The sequence below is a fragment of the Giraffa tippelskirchi genome, chromosome 11, assembly GCF_054371585.1.
Source record: "Giraffa tippelskirchi isolate mGirTip1 chromosome 11, T2T-mGirTip1v1.2.pri, whole genome shotgun sequence".
Taxonomy (NCBI): Eukaryota; Metazoa; Chordata; class Mammalia; order Artiodactyla; family Giraffidae; genus Giraffa; species Giraffa tippelskirchi.
Genome location: NC_137285.1, coordinates 3786857 through 3806892, shown reverse-complemented (window position 1 = coordinate 3806892; position 20036 = coordinate 3786857). Strand labels below are relative to the sequence as shown.

Sequence of the window (20036 nt, the reverse complement as noted above, 5' to 3'; positions counted from 1 at the left end):
GAATTCCAGCTGAGCTGTTCCAAATCATAAAAGATAATGCGGTTAAAGTGCTGCACTCAGTATGCCAGCAAGTTTGGAAAACTCAGCAATCGCCACAGGACTGGAAAAGCTTAGTTTTCATTCCAATCCTAAAGAAGGGCTATGCCAAAGAATGTTCAAACTGTCGTACAGTTGTGCTCATTTCACATGGCTAGTAAGGTTATGCTCAAAATCCTTCAAGCTAGGCTTCAGCAGTACATGAACCGAGAACTTCCAGATATACAAGTTGGGTTTAGAAAAGGCAGAGAACCAGAGGTCACATTGTGAACATTTGTTGAATCATAGAGAAAGCAGGGCTCAGACGGTAGTGTCCGCCTGCAGTGTGGGTGACCTGGGTTCAATCCCTTGGTTGGGAAGATTGCCTGGAAGAGAGCATGGCAACCCACTCCAGTATTCTTGCCTGGGGAATCCCCATGGACAGAGGAACCTGGCGGGGTACAGTCCGTGGAGTCCCAAAGAGTGGGACATGACTGAGTGGTAAGCACACAGAGAAAACAAGGAAATTCTAGAAAAACATCTGCTTCATTGACTACACTAAAGCCTTTGACTGTGTGTATCACAACAAACTGGAAAAGTCTTACAGATGTGAATACCAGATTATCATAACCTGTCTCCTGAGAAACCTGTATATGGGTTAAGAAACAACAGAACCCTACATGGAACAGCTGACTGGTTCAAAATTGGGGCAGGAGTATGATAGGTCGGTATATTATCACCCTGTTCATTCAACTTGTATGCAGAGTGCATCATGAGAAATGCCAAGGTGGATGAATCACAAGCTGGAGTCAGGATTGCCAGGTGAAATATTAACAGTCTCAGAAGAAGTGCAGATGATACCACTCTAATGGCAGAAAGCAAAGAGGAGCTAAAGAGCCTCTTGATGAGAGTGGAAAAGCTGGTTTTAAACTCAACATTCAATAAGATCATGGCATCAGGTCCCATCATTTCATGGCAAACAGAAGGGGAAAAAGTGGAAACAGTGACAGATGTTTTTTTCGTGGGTTCTAAAATCACTGTGAATGGTGACTGCAGCCATGAAATTAATAAGAGACGCTTGTTCCTTGGAAGGAAATGTATGACAAACCTAAATAATGTATTAAAAAGCGGAAACGTCACTTTTCCGACAAAGGTCTGTATAGTGAAAGCTGTGGTTTTCCCAGTAGTCACATATGGACGTGAGAGTAGGACCATAAAGAAGCCTGAGCACTGAAGAGTTGATGCTTTAGAACTGTGGTGCTGGAGAAGATTCTTGCGGAGAAGGCAATGGCACCCCACTCCAGTACTCTTGCCTGGAAAATCCCATGGAGGAGACTGGTAGGCTACAGTCCATGGGGTCGCTAAGAGTCGGACACAAAACTGAACGACTTCACTTTCACTTTTCACTTTCACGCATTGGAGAAGGAAATGGCAACCCACTCCAGTGTTCTTGCCTGGAGAATCCCAGGGACGGAAAGGCCTGGTGGGCTTCTGTGTATGGGGTCGCACAGAGTCAGACACGACTGACGCGACGCAGCAGCAGCAGCATCAGATTCTTGAGATTCCCTTGGACTGCAAAGAGATCAAAACAGTCCTTCCTAAAGGAAGTCAACCCTGAATATTCATTGGAAGGACTGATGCTGAAGTACTTTGGCCACCTGATGGCAAAGAGCTGCCTCATTGAAAAAGACCCTGATGCTGGGAAAGATTGAAGGCAAAAGGACACGAGTGCAGTGGAGCATGAGACGGTTAGATGGTGTCACCTACTCCATCAACATGCGTTTGTGCAGACTCCACGAGATAGTGTAGAACGGGAAAGCCTGGCTTGCTGCAGTCCACGGGATCGCAAAAAGCTGGACCCAACTTAGCGACTGAACAGCAACGTCAGATGACGAGGTGTACTTTGAATTCAGTGCAGGCTTCTGTTACAGGATGAAGTGACTCTCATGGCCTGCTCAGTGGTGTAAGTATAGATGTTAAATAAAATGTTTATTTGCATAATATACTGTGTATTGCTGAAAAAAGGGAACGCTCTCAACTTTTGAGTGCATTTACCCTTTTCAATTACAAGGGTATTCTCGGTGAACTGGGTCTGCTAGCACTATTGCCATCCTTAATATTTTTCAGTAAACTTGTCTTTCAGCGCAAAAATGACAAAGTTCATGTATTTTAACCAAATGAATGCCGCCGCCTTTCCTCACTGAACAGTGGCTCTTTGCTCTTTGGTTCTACCACAGAGAAGTGTACTATGACATCTTATAAAAGCTCAGGACTGTCCCTTCATTCAGATACTGTGTTTGGGAGCTCATTTTGGGATTCTTAGAAAGTTTGTTTTACTCAGCCATCCAAAAGTTACCCAATTCCTTCATCATATTTTTTCCTTGTCAAGACTCAAACGGCTGCCATTTTCTTTGTGGTTGGCATTTATTGTTTTAGTGTTTATTACTATTCTGTGCAGTTAAGCAGTTACATCTAGGAATCACTGTGGCCTGAATTCCTTCTGGCTTGTAGATTTGGGCTATGATCATAGCTCTTGTCTTAGTTTTCTGTCGTCAGCTAAAAATACACACTGGATTCATCAAGGCGAGAGGTACGTTGTGCTTTCATATCATGTACCACTGTTCAGAAGCATCTGTTTGGAATGGAGTGGCCCTGATAAGAGGGGACAGGATAGAATCTCCTATAACATCCCAGCAGCCAGACCCTACTAGCTACTGTGGGAATAATGACGGCAATATTTAGTAGAATTACCCAATTTAATTTTGTGTTTAAATGTCTAGAATTGGTGAAATTTAATTAAATTGCATGTGGAGATAGTGTAGTTTCGCATCACTGCATTTTTTCATGCAGTCCTGTCTCTCAACTCTTTGGTTTATGGCCAGGTGTTTCAGAGACTATTTTAGAGGTGTTGGGGTGAAGGGTCTGCTGGAGAGAAACCACGGATTGGGTCCTGTCGTTCACCAACCTGAAGGCCTGCAGTGTCTCTTGATTATTTCTTAAGTGAAATCGCTTCACAGATTATTTCTTAAGTGAAATTGCTTCACATAATGTCACCCTGAGTGGTGTGATCCTTGGTCCTTTACAGCTTTTCTGTTCCCTTTCTTTCCCCTTCTCCCCTTTGTATTAGTCAAGCCACCCTCTTTGGACTCTCAGACATACCTTATGCCTCCGAGTTCTCTCTTCTCCTACCCAAGGAACTTTTCTTCATCTGTCAAAACCCAGTTCAGATGATAATATTCTTCTGTGAAGCCTTTCTCAGTCCCAGTTCCCTCCCGGACAGTTTATTACCCTCTCTTCTGGCTTTTTCTGTATCTTGAACACACTTTGACAACTTTTACCAGATATGTTGTAATTTTTTGTTTGTTCATCTTTGTATCTTTAGAATCCAATGTGTTTACTTGTGCCATAGTATTCAGTAAATATTAAATGAATTGAAGTTAATAATGGGTTTGAAATAGATATTAGACCATTTTAAAATCCTCACTGGATTTAAAGCTCATTTTAAATCATACTTCTGTGTAAATAAGCCTGTGTCATCTTTTTCTCTTAACAGTAGCTGTATGAGGAGGTTGTTTACTGGAATTGTTGGTCCCCCAACTGTGATTGAGATACACTGGTTAAGAAAACTTACCCTTGTTTTTAACTTGTGACCCATTTCTTCACCAAAAAGTGTTTTCCATTTAGTATGATAACCCTCTAAGGCACAGAGTATGCCTGTCACTCTTTTAAAAGCCAAAGATAATGGCTTTGCACTGAAAAATGGTTGTGCAAAAGCATTTTGTAGTTGCAGTGATTTTAAGTAATTCAGATTGGGAGAGACTAGGACTTCTTTATACAAATAAGTTAATCACATCACAGTTAGTGCTAGGCTCCTAAAGCCTGTGGTTACTCCAGGAAACGATGGCTCCTCCTATTCTGGTCCTCCCTCAGCAGATGAGTATTTCAGTAAAATCTGTGATATTAAGAGACCCCTCCCCTGAAAGTTACTATTTCTAAATCAAACATATATCAACCATCAAAACTCAGACGTGTCAGTATGTATTGTGGCATGCTCCAATTTTCATCATTTTGTATGTTTTCAAATGAACACATTTAACTCTTAAGTGACTTATACCATCAAGCTTTAAATAGCTGTCTGATATCATATATTCTCTCAATCTCACAGAACATTGAAATACATCGTTATTGTAATGCACATACATTATATCAAGTTTCCAATTTCTAGGGTAAAGAACCTCTGTAGTATAGTTCAGTTGTAGCATTTAAGGTATGAATTGTTTCTATTTTGTGCTTTCCCCAAACTGTATTTTTACATATGTATAGGTATATGTCTTTGCTCAGCCGCTTTACAGACAAGTGCAGATAATGCAATTTCACAACCGCCTCTCAGTCTGCTGCTCCTGGAACCCACCTGTGCTGGAACAAACTGGTTTTGAGTGTCAGATGCTCACCTTGCAAATCAGCAAAGTGTGTCCTCTCTGCATGAGTCCCTTTCCTCATATTAGAGAAAGTTCTAGAGGTTTTGGACATGAGGACAATTTGTGGAGTAGGGTAAAGCCCCACAGTCCCATGAGCAGATGGAATTGTGACCTTCAAAAAATGTAAACTGAATTTCAACCAGAAGTAAAGACAACATTAGTATTTAAAAGGACATTAAAACTCCCTTTTCTAGACTGGTCTGTTAATGCTTCTTAGGAACAAGCTGGAAGTATACCTGGAAACACCTTCCTTAGCATTTCCCACATTTTTTACATTGCCTAACTGTTGTACATTGAAAATCTTTGTTACTCTCCAAGCATCAGAAGGAGGTTATTGTTAATGAGGCCCTTTGGCCTTAGCATTCATAAATCAGAGGAGGCTTCTGAAAACCCATGTTGGAAGAGTATGTTGTAAATACCAGAAGTGAGCAATGAAGAATTTGAGTCTTTAACCTGTGACCATTTTCTTCTGACTGGTTTTTAAATCGTTAGAACCCAGATAATCCACAGTGTGTTACGTAGATTTTAGGTTAAGACTCATAACATTATTTTTACTCTGTTACTGCCATGTGTATGCAAGGTTAGTACTTCCCATTCAGTTTATAAAAAGGGCATTTGTTATTAAAAAGTATACATTATCCCGTTGTTAAATTCTGGTGCTTAGTAATTCACACATATACAAACCCAGAATGAATTATGGTAAATACAGTAGGAAATTACATAAAATGCCCTCTGGAACGAGTTCTGTGACTCTCTTACACTTATGCATGTCTATTATGTTCTTAAACTGCTGCTGTCCTGCTCTTTTGGATTGATGCTCTCATGAGTTTTGGTGTATGTAATGTAACTTTTGACCTTTAGAGGAATTGATTAACAGCACTGAAGTGTGTTTGATGTGTTTTAAGCATGAATTTGGTGGGTTTTATAAGGAGAAAAGCACTGTAATGGGAGAGAGAATTGCCTGGCAAGTAGAAAGCAGAGAAGAAAGCAGCAAAATGAGGATGAGTTGTTGCGAAGCACTGAATCATTGGGTTAGGGAGGATATGATTGTGACTTCAGATTTCTTAGAATTGCCTCTGTAGAATCTTCGTTTACATTCTGTTTTCCTCTTAAGATCCCTGGTGAAGAGGCTGCTTAATGGTGAAAGAAAAACTAAAGTAGCGCTCACACAGAAGGGAAGGGCGTCTTAGAGGAAGAACCGAGCACCATGTACGTTGGAAGGACCCTGAGCTGGAAGGCAGTCATGGATTCTGGTCCTGACTCTGCCACTCACTTTAGTGGAGTGTCTTAACCTTCCTGAGCTATAAAATGGTCTGCCTCATGAACCTCTATTTCTTTGCTTTTGGGTATGTCTAGTGACAGGAATGGTAAGGATCCTCCTCATATGTGATGAAGCTGAGAAACCTGAATCAGTGGACTTGCCTTTAAAGAAGTAGGGAAGCTTATTTTATATTTTGGTTGGCTGTATAAAGAGGAAAAGCTAGCTAGCTCTGCCTTTTTCAAAGAGAAGGCAATCTCGAGGGTGGGGTGGATGAATGGAAGAGTAACGGTTGAGATGAAGGGGGAAGAAAAAAGGGAGCTGTTCATTTGATACAAAATCAAGTGTTTCTCTTATGTCCTTATTCTTGCTGCATATTAAACTTCCTTGCATGTGATAATCTGCATGATTATTAAAATCTGTTTTCTGTATCTGTGACTTGAATACACATGGTTGTTTCTCGTGATTTGCTAGAATCTGTATACTAGTAACCAGTATTTTTATCCTTCTTTCTTAAGTTTGCAGTGTTAAAATACATGTAAAATTGTATATTGAAAGCATATAGGTAGCAAATGTTTTGCATGCTCTGAGGTGTTGCATCTTTGTATTTTAGAAGTCTGGACATAGGCTCTTGGGCTCTAGTCCAAATAGTTAGGGATATAAAACTGTTGTTCTTTGTAGCAAAATAGCACAGCCTGGTCCATTCCCTCCAGCCTCTGGTAATAATGTTAGTTAGTTAGTTTTCAGGTTTTCTAGCGATAAGGTAGGGTGTTGGAGGGAACATGGAGCAAGTGATTGCTGTGAGAGCCTGTGGGTTTGTAAAGCTCACTCGCACTCCACCCCAGGCTCTTCCCATTCCCTGTGCCCTAAGCTGGGACCACCAGAAAGCAAAGGCTGGTGGCATGTGGGAAGGGTAGAGGATTGTCCAAGGAAGTAGGTAAGCAGGCAGAATTTTGGTTGATAAAATTTTAGAAAATTGAAATTAGAACTCAGGCCTCTGAATTGCCAGTCTGGCACCTCTTTTTCTCTTTTTGTTTTTGGGGGAGTATTGGGGGAGAATGGGGACTGTAGGTTTAAAAAACAAAAAAACCTAACATGAGTCTGTTACAGGATACCCAGAGGATAGGCCTGAGGAAAAGTCAGTGTCCCCTTCTGATCTCTCAGTCTCCTATTACCCCTTCACAGTTTATCCCTACTGATATGTTGTTTTTCCTTCTTAGATGTACAGGTCTTAAAAGAATTTTTAACTGCATCAGCTCTGGTTTCTCACAGCACCTTGGGGTAAAGGACTTAAAAACAGAGGGCCAAGGGTCCTTTTGCTTTCTCTGAACACAGGCAGAAATTCTTAGTCTTTCTCTTACTTCTGGTCCTATTATAAGGGAATTTTGTAGATAAATCTAGAAGGTTCTACTCCTGAAGTGGAACTCTCAGCCATTACCTGAGTAACAGTATTTTGTTTTCTTCTCTTATTTTATTTTATTTTATTTTATTTTTTTTATTTTTTTTGAAAATGGGGATTTTATTCTATTTGTGAAAAATTAACACCCCTACCAAAAATAGGAACTACATATTTTACTAGCATAAATCCTATTCCATCTTTTAAAGAAAAATTCACACCAATAACTGATATTCTCGAATATCCAATAAAAATTCCCAAACCAAAGTTTTTATTTGTGAAATTTTAATACTGATTTTCAGTTATTATAATAACTCTACACTTACTGATCTGTTGGCATCTAGCTCCAACCAGACATATCATGTGAGCCTATTCAGTAAGGCAGCTGTGGTAGCAATTTGATTCTAGGCAAATAATATACTGTTGAATATGGTCATTTTTTTCTATCTCAAGTGCCATCAATTAATGGACCGTCAGTTAGTCTTTAGTACGGAACTGTCACGTTAGGAACTATACGTGACAAGCAGATATAAAATAAAGATACCCCTGAAGCATTCACAAGCTTAGGATTTTGGTCATAACCTAAAAAGAAAGTAATCTGAAAGAACTCAGAAAAGACCTGTTTATTTTAGAGACACAGGGTACAAAGTAAGAATGCTGTGAAAATACGATGGTGACATCCTTTGAGGATGAAGACATCCTCAAAGATGTGGGGATGACCTGGGGGGCTACAGACACAATTCTCTCTGAGAAGAAGCTGAATCCACTTAGTAAACCTTCAGGAGCTCTACAAATGGTGGGTGCAGTTGGGGTGGGGGGCAGATACCTTAAGGGTCACAATGCAACTAGGAGAGGCCCAGGGTGCAATCGCAACACCCACCGGATTAACCTATTTGAATCATGGCAAAAAGCTATTTAAATCAGCAATCTCGGGGAAATATAAATAGTCAAGACACAGAGCTATCAAAATCTCTGTCTATGGGTCCTATCTCTCTAATTTTAGACGACCATTTCTTTCTTCCTCACCTTTTTTACACGTAAGAGTTTACCCCTTATGATGCTATGTGGGGCGATCACAATTGCAGGATTGTCTCTCATTTGGTTTTAAGAGCAAAGGGATAAAAATCATTATGAAACTATCATTTCTTATTAGAATTCATCCATTTTGGTACAATCAAAGCACTCCAATTACGATTTTCAAGAACATGCAATTATTCTGTCTCTAGTTATAACTAAATCAGCAACCGCAGTTTAGGTACCCTACTTTTCCTTCTTTCTCTGAGAACCGCACCCCATCAACAGGATAGGGAGTCTGAAAGTAAAAGTGAAGTCACTCAGTCGTGTCTGACTCTTTGCGACCCCGTGGACTGTAGCCTACCAGGCTCCTCAATCCATGGGATTTTCCAGGCAAGAGTACTGGAGTGGGTTGCCATTTCCTTTTCCAAGGTTCTTCTCTTTTTTAATCCCCGCACCAGTTTCTTTTTGTTTGTTCGACATGTCCATCATAAAGGCTTCTTTTCGATCTCCACATCCTTGTTCTGAGAGTTCTCAGCTGACTGGCAGCTACATGGTGGGGCAGGGTTTGCCGGAAGCCTGTTTCTGAAACGGGCTCAGCTAGCAGCAGGGCCGCCCTGTGCAGGCAGTGCTCTCTTGTTTCTCTCTGTGCTGGAGGAGACTGCCTCCTCCTTCTCATGCAAAACACGAATTGCTGGAATGCTCCTTGCAGCTCCCAGAGCCACATTTTGATTGGGCTTGATACGGCGTAAAAAGATCCTTTTTCAACGAGTGAGAGTATCCACTACAATTTTTACCAGGTTCTCTTTAGAAGTTTTGGAAATTGGAAATTTTTGAGGTCAAGGGTTGAGTCAGGAAAAGTTGTGGGACAGGAGGATTCTGAGGACAGCTTGAGGATTTATCACCCTCTTCAGATGCTTTCCCTCCTATCTGCCTCCCTTCTCTGATCCCCCTCGGCTGTCATACTGATCTTGTTTCAGTATCAGATGACCAGATTGGCAGGGAGAGAACCATCCCAGCTTACTCATACCTTGAGCCCTCCTTGGCAAACAGGGCTCCTCAGCTTGTCTTTTGAAACACATTAAACCTAGGCGATTAGGCCACTGTGAGACCTGTTCCTCCTCCTCTGCTGAGCAGAGAGCCTGACCAGCAGCTCCGTCTACTGTCTTGTGTTTTCTGTGCTACCTACCGCAGGCAGTTCAGACCTCCAGTCTTTTTCACGTTGCTTCTTTGCTGACACAGAGGCCCAGGCCCACCTTGTCATTTGGGATGGGTGACAAGTATAGTCCCACTAGTATCTTGATCTGCAGCTCTTTTTTGTCAACAGGACAGGATTAACTGTTCTGGTTCCCTTCAGCTTCCGTGTCACCACAAATCACAGCTAGCTCTAGCGTCCTAAAGTTGTCCTTTGAGAGAGGAGAGTGTAAGTGTGTTGCCAGAGAGGTGACACATTTCTGTATTTCCTTGTTCTTCTAGATGCGGTGCCTCCTCTTCGTTGGTTGTCCTTGTGCTGTGACATGACTTGAGGGCATTGATTAGAGACTGAGGAAGGAAAGCCTAAATCACCCAGTAAATCACTTGAGTGCTGTTGATTCAGATGAATATGCAGTTCTGTGCTTCTTTTTCCTGTAGAGCTCTCTAATCACTCTTGCTGGACACATTGCAGAACTTCAGGGGCAGTGCCTTTTTGACTAAGGGAACTTCATCTTTTTTTAATTGCAGATTCCATTGCAGCTTATAGAAAGTGTTGAATGCCGAGATATATTTCAGCTTCATTTGACTTGCAAAGACTGCAAAGTTATCAGGTATGTGATGTGTTTATGCTGTTGTTTAGTGTGGAAAATACTTTTTAAAGGGTGGATTCATGATTCGATCACAAAAACTGCTTTTGAGGGTCGGCCTAGTTAGGAACATTTTCTGAGTAGTTAGTCCCTGAAATATTTTATCATCAGGCTACTGGAAAGATACTTTTTCTTTTTTATTTGGATATAACTATAAATTTGCAAAATAAGTACAAACATAAAAATAGTAAAGAGCACTAGTACTGTTAACATTTTACCCCATTTGCTTTATTTTGTGTGTGTGTGAGAAATGCTTGTTCTGAACAATTGGAAAGTAAGTTATGTAATCATGGCTCTTTGCCCCAAAATACTTTAGTGTGCTTTCTTAAGAATAGGGGTATTTTCTTACATAACCACAGTATCATTATCAACTTCACAGTTTTACACTCTTAATACTTTTATCCAGTCTGCTACACATGTTCTAATTTTGTCACTTGACCAAATAATGCCCTTTATAGCATTGCCCCTACCTCATTCAGAGCAAGATTCAGTCAAGGTCACATACTGTGTTTAGTTGCCATGATTCTGTAGCTTTCTTTAATCTGGAATATTTTCCATCACCTTTCTTTATCTTTTTGACATTAGCACTTTGAAGAACACAATCTTTTATTATAATAGAATGCTTCTTTTGTGTCCAGTGTTTCCTCAGGAATAAATTGAGGTTGTACATTTTCAGCTGGAATACTGTACATGTGAGGTTGTGTCCTCTTCAGGATATTGTATTACAGCTGGAGGCAAACAGTGCCCACCTGTTCCTTACTAGTGATGTTAGTTTTGATCATTCTTTCAAGGAGTCACCTGCTTTCTGTGTAATTTCTGTATTTTCTCCATTGCAACTGATAGCAGTCTGGAAGGCACTTTAAGACTCTACAGATGTCCTGCTGCTCATCAAATTTCTTCAGTGTTGGCTTTATCTGATCTAATCTTCATTATAATGGTGAAAAGGGATGACTGAAATGCGTTTTAAATTTAGTAGCTCTCCCAGTTTTTAGCTCCCTAAGTTTTTGCTTTATTTTTATGACCTATTCTAGAGTGCCAATAAACATTGTGTGGGGGCATGTTGATAAGTCACACTAGTTGGGGTAAGAGAGAGGTTTAAGTGACCTCCTTGTTTGTCTGTCTGTTTTTTCAAATTTTTATTGGAGTATAGTTGATTCCTCCTTGGTTTTAAGGTAAATATTTAAGTTGGTTTTTAGCCATTGAGATTTGGCTTGCTTTTGATAGATACTGGTTATAACTTACAGTTTAAAGAGCTTGTGTATTAATTACTCAGTTTTAAAGACTGCATTTGAAAAGATTAAGTATTTTTTTTACACTGTTTTGATTATTTTAAATTATTTTAATCTCCTAGTTATATATATGCACTGAAAATTGCACTTGATAATAGAATTGTTTTGGTCTCTACACAGTCACAGCTGAGAGTTCCAGTGTAATATATCTTATTTTCAATCTAAAGTTGCTGATTTATTCTAATTGCTAAGTAGATTAATTTTGAAATTATTCCCTAATTGGCTAAAAGTAGTACTGTGAACTGTTTGAGTTTAGCATGATATATATGTTATAACAAAACAAAAAAAACTTTTCTAAACATATTTCTTGAGAAGGGACAATCATAAAGCTTTGGTGGGAGAAGTGAAATGAAACCCCATTCTTGGAAGAGGGACTGCTATTTTACTTTAATAATTTTCATTAATCAGTCTCAGAGGAGATTTTATTAGTCTCAAAAAAATTTTTTTCACATGTCTAGCTTTCTTCTTGACATTTTGCATCCTTAACTAAAATTTCTTAGACATGTTTTTTCAAATTATAAGTCATAAACATTAGACCACCCCTATACTAGTGCTTTTTGACTGTAATTATCATTTTACTGTGAGTAGGCACTCTTGAAATGGTGGCTTCCCTTAGGTTTCATTGTCAGCTGTCTTCTGATTACATTTGTACCTGTTTGGCTTTACAAAGGTGTCAGTTCTCAACCTTTGAGCAGTGTCAAGAGTGGCTGAAGAGACTGAACAATGCGATCCGACCACCTGCTAAAATCGAAGATCTCTTCTCATTTGCATACCATGCTTGGTGCATGGAGGTCTACGCCAGTGAAAAAGAACAACACGGAGACCTGTGCAGGCCAGGTAGGCCTTTCTAAATGTGAAAATGGTGGCTTTACTGAATTACTGCTTGAGACACGCTTAACATGAAATGAGACTCCTAAAATTGATGTATTTATTAATCACTGTACTTCTTATGGAGCACCTAGCATGTGCTCATCGTTCTTCTAAACGCATTAGAAGATGTTTTCTATTTTTCACGGGGAAGAATTGACATCACAATTTACTGAGCCTGACTAAAAATACTGAGGGTATGGGTGTTATGGAAATCCACTGGAAGGGAGCTATAAATGTATACATGTTTGTGAAGACTTCACATTAGAAATGGCATTTGAGTAGGCTTTGAAGATTGGAAAATGATTTTATTGATAATAGAATGGGGAAAAGAATTTTAGAGCAAGTAGCATTAAAAAAAGTAGAGGTGTGAGGTTAGACCACAGAATAATGGATCACAAAGTGACCTTTTGCTGTCTTTGAATTTTCAAGTCCTAGATTACCTTTTGTAGGTAATCTAGGAGTCTGGGTTCCAGACTTCCTGACTCCTTATGAAATCTTTGTCATACTCACTATGTTTCTCTCTCAAAAATGGCTCTGACCAAGTTCATGTTGTTTCCCTGTGTGTAATTTTCTATAAATTGTGTGTTGCCATAAATAGAAGTTTGCTGATCTAGCACTGAATCTTAAAAGATACGTTCAGCTTGAAAGCAATGACTTGAATTGCTAAGCTGTGAAACCATATGAGCTTCCTTCTAATACAGTTTACTTTAGAGATTTTTTTCCCTTTAAACCTCAATTTTCAATCCTGAACCTTCAGTCTTAACATTCCTGCTCTGGGTTGTTTTAAACATGGGAGGCTAATCGAACTAAGCTTGTATCCTTTTGTTTCTTGGCTCATTTACTGGTTAAAGCTTTTGGTTCATGTGTTTAAATTATAGCAAACATAGACATATTTTTAAAGGTGCTTTACTATATACTTTTGTTTGACCTTCATGACCTTGTCAAACCGTCAGAGTAGCCTGGTGTTTCTGTTTTGGGAGCCAAAGAAATGAAGACTCAGAGGCAAAGCCTATTGCAAAGTCCCACTCAATGAAACTATGAGCCATGCCTTGTAGGGCCACCCAAGATGAATGGGTCATGGTGGAGAGTTCTGACAAAACGTGGTCTACTGGAGAAGGGAATGGCAAACCACTTTAGTATTCTTACCTTGAGAACCCCATGAACAGTATGAAAAGGTAAAAAAATGTAATATTGAAAGGTGAACTCCCCGGGTTGGTAGGTGCCTGACATGCTACTAGAGAAGAGTAGAGAAATAGTTCCAGAAAGAATGAAGAGGCTGAGCCAAAGTGAAAACAACACCCAGTTATGGATGTGACTGGTGATGGAAGTAAAGTCTGATGCTATGAAGAACTGTATTATATAGGAGCCTGGAATGTCAGGTCCATGAATCAAGATAAATTTGAAGTGGTCAAACAGGAGATGGCAATAGTGAACATCGACATTTCAGGATTCAGTGAACTAAAATGGACTGGAAGGAGTGAATTTAATTCAGATGACCATTATATCTACTACTTTGGGCAAGAATCCCTTAGAAGAAATGGAGCAATCCTCATAGTCAACAAAAAGAGTCTGAAATGCAGTACTTGGGTGCAATTTCAAAAACAACAGAATGATCTCTGTCTGTTTCCAAGGCAAACCATTGACTATCACAGTAATCCAAGTCTGTGCCCCAACTACTAATGCCAAAGAAGCTGAAGGTGACTGGGTCTATGAAGACCTACAAGACCTTCTACAACTAACACCAAAAAGAGATGTCTTTTTCATCATAGGGGACTGAAATGCAAAAGTAGGAAGTCAGAAGCTACCTGGAGTAACAGGCAAGTTTGGCCTTGAAGTACAAAATGAAGCAGGTAAAAGGCTAACAGAGTTTTGCCAAGAGAATGCACTGGTCATAGCAAACACCCTCTTCTAACAACACAGCCATGCATGGACATCACCAGATGGTCAATACCGAAATCAGATTGATTTTATTCTTTGTAGCCAAAGATGGAGAAGCTCTATACAGTCAGCAAAGACAGTACCGGGAGCTGACTGTGGCTCAGATCATGAACTCCTTATTGCAAAATTCAGACTTAAATTGAAGATAGTAGAGAAAACCACTGGACCATTCAGGTATGACCTAAATCAAATTCCTTACGGTTGTACAGTAGAAGTGACTGATGGATTCAGGGATTAGACGTGATAGACAGAGTGCCTGAAGAACTATGGACGGAGGTTCCTAACATTGTATAGGAGGCCATGATCAAAACCATCCCCAAGAAACAGAAATGCGAACAGGCAAAATGGTTGTCTGAGGAGGCCTTACAAATAGCTGAGGAAAGACGAGAAGCAAAAGGCAAAGAAGAAAAGGAAAGATATATTCATCTGAATGCAGAGTTCCAAAGAATAGCAAGGAGAAAGATGAGAAAGCCTTCTTAAGTGATCAGTGCAAAGAAATAGGGGAAAACAATAGAATGGGGAAGACTAGAGATCTGTTCAAGAAAATTAGAGATACCACGGAAACATTTCATGCAAAGACGGGCACAATAAAGGACAGAAACGGTATGGACCTAACAGAAGCAGAAGATATTAAGAAGAGGTGGCAAGAATACACAGAAGAACTGTACAGAAAAGATCTTCATGACCCAGATAAGCACGATGGTGTGATCAAGCACTTAGAGCCAGACATCCTGGTGTGCGAGGTCAAGTGGCCCTTAGGAAGCATTACTATAAACAAAGCCTAGTGGAGGTGATGGAATTCCAGCTATTTCAAATCCTAAAAGATGATGCTGTGAAAGTGCTGCACTGAATATCCCAGCAAATTTGGAAAACTCAGCAGTGGCCACAGGACTGGAAAAGGTCAGTTTTCAGTCTAATTGTAAAGAAAGGCAATGCCAAAGAATATTCAAACTACTGCACAATTGTACTCATCTCACATGCTAGCAAAGTAATGCTCAAAATTCTCCAAGCCAGGCTTCAACAGTACATGAACCGAGAACTTCCAGATGTTTAAGCTAGATTTAGAAAAGGCAGAGGAACCAGAGATCAAATTGCCAACATCTGTTGGATCATAGAAAAAGCAAGAGAATTCCAGAAAAACATCTTCATTGACTACGATAAAGCTTTTGACTGTGTGGATCACAGCAAACTGTGGAAAATTCTGAAAGAGATGGGAATACCAGACCACCTTACCTGCCTCCTGAGAAATCTGTATGCAGGTCAAGAACCAATGTTAGAACCAGACATAGAACAATGGACTGATTCAAAATTGGGGTATATTGTCACCCTGCTTATTTAACTTATGTGCAGAGTACATCATGGGAAACACAGGGCTGGATGAAGCACAAGCTGGAATCAAGATTACTAGGAGAAACATCATAACCTTAGATATGCACATGACCCCACCCTTATGGCAGAAAGCAAAGAAGAACTAGAGAGCCTCTTGATGAAAGTAAAAGAGGAGAGTGAAAAAGCTGGCTCAACATTCAAAAAACGAAGATCATGGCATCCAGTCCCATCACTTCAAATAGATGGGGAAACAATGACAGACTTTATTTTCTTGGGCTCCAAAATCACTGCAGATGTTGACTGCAGCCATGAAATTAAAAGATGCTTGCACCTTGGAAGAAAAGCTATGACCAACCTCGACAGCATATTAAAAAGCAGAGACATTATTACTTTGCCGACAAAGGTCTGTATAGCCAAAGCTATGGTCTTTCCAGTAGTCATGTATGGATGTGAGAGTTGGACCATGAAGAAAGCTGAACACTGCAGAATTGATGCTTTTGAACTGTGGTGTTGGAGAAGACTCTTGAGATTCCTTCGGACTGCAAGGAGATCAAACCAGTCCATCCTAAAGGGAATCAATCCTGCATAGTCATTGGAAGGACTGAAGCTGAAGCTCCAAAACTTCGGCCACCTGATGCGAAGAACTGACTCATTGGAGAAGACCCTGATGCTGGAAAGATTGAAAAGGCTGGAGGAGAAGGGGGCGACAGAGGTGGAGACAGTTGGATGGCATCATCGACTCGATGGACACGAGTTTGAGTAAGCTCTGGGAGTTGGTGGTGGACAGGGAGGCCTGGTGTGCTGCAGTCCAGGGGGTCGCAAAGAGTCGGACACGACTGAGTGACTGAACTGAACTGCAGGGCATTGACAGAGCCAAAACTTGAAAGCAGTTCTTAGTTATTGGGAGTTGATTGTATGATGTGCTGTGGGTATGAAGTGAAAAACGGGCACCTGCCCTTGCAGAGCCTCAGGGAAAGTCTTACGGACCTGAGGTTCCCACAAGGCACCGACAACCAGCCTTTGATGAGGATGTGCCTAAGCTCTCTCTCACTTCACTTCCTTATCCGTTCAATCTTTCTTTTTCCTTCTTTATATGCCATTGGTTTTATTTGTTTGTTTGTTTATGGATCTTTTCAGGTTTTTTTGAGTTTTTAAAGTAATTTTACATGCAATCAAATCTGTGAATTTTACATGTATATTTGCTAAGTTTTTAGCCATTACATCTTTTTTTTAAGTTTTTATTTGGTCACATCACACGACATATGGGATCTTAATTCCCTGTGAAAGTCGCTCAGTCATGTCTGACTCTTTGAGACCCCATGGACTATACAGTCCATGCACTGAATTCTGCAGGCCAGGGTACTGGAGTGGGTAGCCTTTTCCTTCTCCAGGGGATCTTCCCAACCGAGGAATCAAACGCAGGTCTCCCTCATTGCCCTGACCAGGGATCAAATATGTGCTTCCTGCAGTAGAAGCACGGAATCTTAACCACTGGACAACCAGAGAAGTCCCCATTACATCTTTTCCTTTTTTTTAATGCAAATTTCTCAGACTTTAGTTTTTGGCTGTGATGGGTTTTCGTGATTGTGCATGGGCTTTCTCTAGTTGTGGCAAGCAGGGACTGCTCTTCGTTTCAGTGCGCGGGCTTCTCATCGCAGTGGCATTTTTAGTTGTGGAGCGTGGGCTCTAGGCATGTGGGCTTCGGTAGCTGTGGCTCGCGGGCTCTGGAGCACAGACTCAGTAGTTGTGGTGCCCGGGCCGAGTGGCTCCGTGGCACATGGGATCTTCCCAGACCAGGGAATACCAGGGAATCTGCGTGCAAGGCGGACTCTTTTTTTTTTTTTTAATATTTATTTATTTTTGGCTGTACAGGGTGTTTGTTGCTGTGCAGTCTTTCCTCTAGTTGTGGCCAGTGGGGGCTACTCTTTGTTGCAGTGTGCAGGCTTTTCTTGTTGTGGAGCACGGGCTTCAAGAATTGCAGCACCTGGGCTCAATAATTGTGGTGCCCGGGTCCTGGAGCACAGGCTCATTAAATGTGGTGCTACGGGTTCAGTTGTTGCATGACATGTGGCATCTTCCTGGATCAGGGATCGAACCTGTGTCTCCTGCATTGGCAGGTGGATTCTTTACCACTGAGTCACCAGGGAAGCCCCCCAGTATGTCTTATGTATTAGATTGTTTAATCTCTACCGTCTCTTTGGATAATGAAGTTATTGGGTGTACCTTGTTGTATTATGTTAAGAAGATACTGTGTGTACCTTGTATTATGTTATATAAGAACTTTGATTTGTTTAATTCCAAAAGGCATTCCCTAGTTTTGGGCTTTAGTGTTTAGTTAACAGTGTTTAGTTTTAGTTAACAGTGTTTAGTTAACAAGGCTTGAATTTCTCCTAACTTGTTTTTCTCACAACCACAGACTGCAAATTCCTCATCGTTAGGTGATTCCTTATTTCCTTGATAATTTAGTTTCTTTAGGATTCGAGTTAACTCTTAGAATATTCCTTTAGGATGTGCCAGGTCAGAACTTAACTCCTGTTTATTAATTATAGATAGCTTTGTCCTGAGCTGAGATGATTTTAGTTCCCACATCTTTCTTTCCTTGAAGATATTTGGTATTCATTGGCCACCAGGACGTCCACAGTTTCCTGTTTTTTTTCATGGGTTTGTGGATGGAGGCATCTGGGGGGCAAAATAGTGATTTAGGGACTAGAAAACCTGAATTCAAACCTATACTCTACCGTTTAATTTTTAAAACGATGCTGGGCAAGCCATTTGTCCTCTCTTTACTTCAGTTTCCTGTGTTCTTCTAAGTGTGGGATATTTTTCTTCCTGCCCAAGCTGATCCGTATATTCTAAAAATCAGCTCTGTTTCAGTTCAGTGAATGCTTGAGTGCCTCCTAAGTGTCATGCTAATGAAAACATTTTGGAAAGTATGAATATATAAAATGATACCATTGTAACTGATTGGAACTTCCTCTATGACTAAAGGTTGTATTTTGTTTTTAATATATATGTTCCACACTGAAGTCAACCTGCTACAAGTCATATGCAGTCTTACTGTACTTCAGTGACTTGGTCTGAATGTGTGTGTATATGTATGCCTTTTTCCTTTAATATATTTTCACTGTGAAGTACAGAGGAAAACTCGCCCTTGAAAAAGACTGTGGTGGCATTTTTAAAGCGAGTCAACCTAGTTCTTCTGTCTCTACCCAATATTGTTGAGTATTGGTAGTGGCTACAGCATTACTCACCAGTTAGGAGCAGACCAGACAACCACATTCTTTTAAGTCATCTTTAGGTGAGACAGCACCTGAGATATTTCAAAGTCATGCCATTTTTTAACCTGCCCCAGCACATGAGATCACAGGCATAGACTCTGAAGGGTAGAAGTTAGTTTAGTCTTTCAGAAGTTATTAAAACCTTTTATGGACTCTTCTCCGCCTGGCCTGTTACGAGTAGAATGTGTCAGAGAGGAGGGAAATGGGAAAATTATATTATTACCTCGTATTCATGTAAACCTTAGTTTCTGACTGTTGAACCTGTCATAGTCAGCCAGCCATCCTGTGGCCACATTGCTCTAAGTCTTAATCTGTTTTGGAGGAAGTCTCCATAATGCTGTTGGAGTTCATTGCAAAACTCTTGACTCTGCTCTTAGCCCCATTTCAAAGTCTAAATAAGAATGGACTCAAGCTGTATGCTCAACATCCTTCTCGTTTTAGCTGTCTTCTTGGTGGTAGTTCTGTATGTGAGCATTAATCTGGAGTCTGACAGATGACTGGGCAATTGAGTTGCTAGTTTAGTCGCATCAGACCTGCCTTTCTGACCTCTTCTCTGTGGATTGCCTGATAAGCACCTTTTGTTTAACCATGAACAGCATGACTCTGGGCCATATACTGGTGTGCAGCTGCCTGTTTGCTGCTGCTGCTGCTAAGTCGCTTCAGTCGTGTCCGACTCTGTGCGACCCCATAGACGGCAGCCCACCAGGCTCCCCCATCCCTGGGATTCTCCAGGCAAGAAGACTGGAGTGGGTTGCCATTTCCTTCTCCAATGCACGAAAGTGAAAAGTGAAAGTGAAGTTGCTCAGTCGTATCCGACTCTTCGCGACCCCATGGACTGCAGCCTACCAGGCTCCTCCATCCATGGGATTTTCCAGGCAAGAGTACTGGAGTGGGGTGCCATTGCCTTCTCCGGCTGCCTGTTTAGTATGAAGTAAAAGCCCTTGTCAGCAGAGTCTGCTTTCCGAGTTTGATCGCAGTCCAGTACTTGTACATCTAGACAACTGAACTGGGCCCTTTGTTCATAGAAAAGAAGGGTTTTTCTCTCCATATTTGAAAATCTTGAGGCTGTTTCTCACCTTCTCTGACTCTGGTACTGATCTTCCTCACATCCTGGGTACGGGCCTGGCCCTTCTGCCCCAAGCCTTTAGGTTGCATATTTGTAGGTGTGAGTGAGTACTCAGAATCACCCCGGGAGCTAGACTTTTGGGGGGAAGTTTTTGTAGACTGCTGGTTGATACTGTATTTATGGTAGAGGGACTTCCTGCTTTAAAGAAAAGTTTTTATTCTCATTAAAATAATTGCTGGACTGTATGTAGTATAAAAAATACAA

The 20036-nt window shown here is 40.8% G+C and overlaps 1 protein-coding gene across 50 annotated transcripts in view; it reads left to right on the top strand.

The window, feature by feature from the left end:
- MTMR3 (myotubularin related protein 3) overlaps positions 1 to 20036 on the top strand; it is a 124873-nt gene that overhangs the window by 75605 nt on the left and 29232 nt on the right. For 26 of the 50 annotated variants that reach the window (XM_081542616.1, XM_081542606.1, XM_081542595.1 and 23 more), the window contains 2 exons: positions 9884 to 9966; positions 11962 to 12128. In XM_081542616.1, coding sequence (XP_081398742.1) covers positions 9884 to 9966; positions 11962 to 12128 — 250 coding nt within the window. Of the gene's footprint in view, positions 1 to 9883; positions 9971 to 11961; positions 12129 to 20036 lie in introns of all 50 variants that reach the window. The other 24 variants (XM_081542608.1, XM_081542596.1, XM_081542625.1 and 21 more) reach the window with 2 other exon arrangements.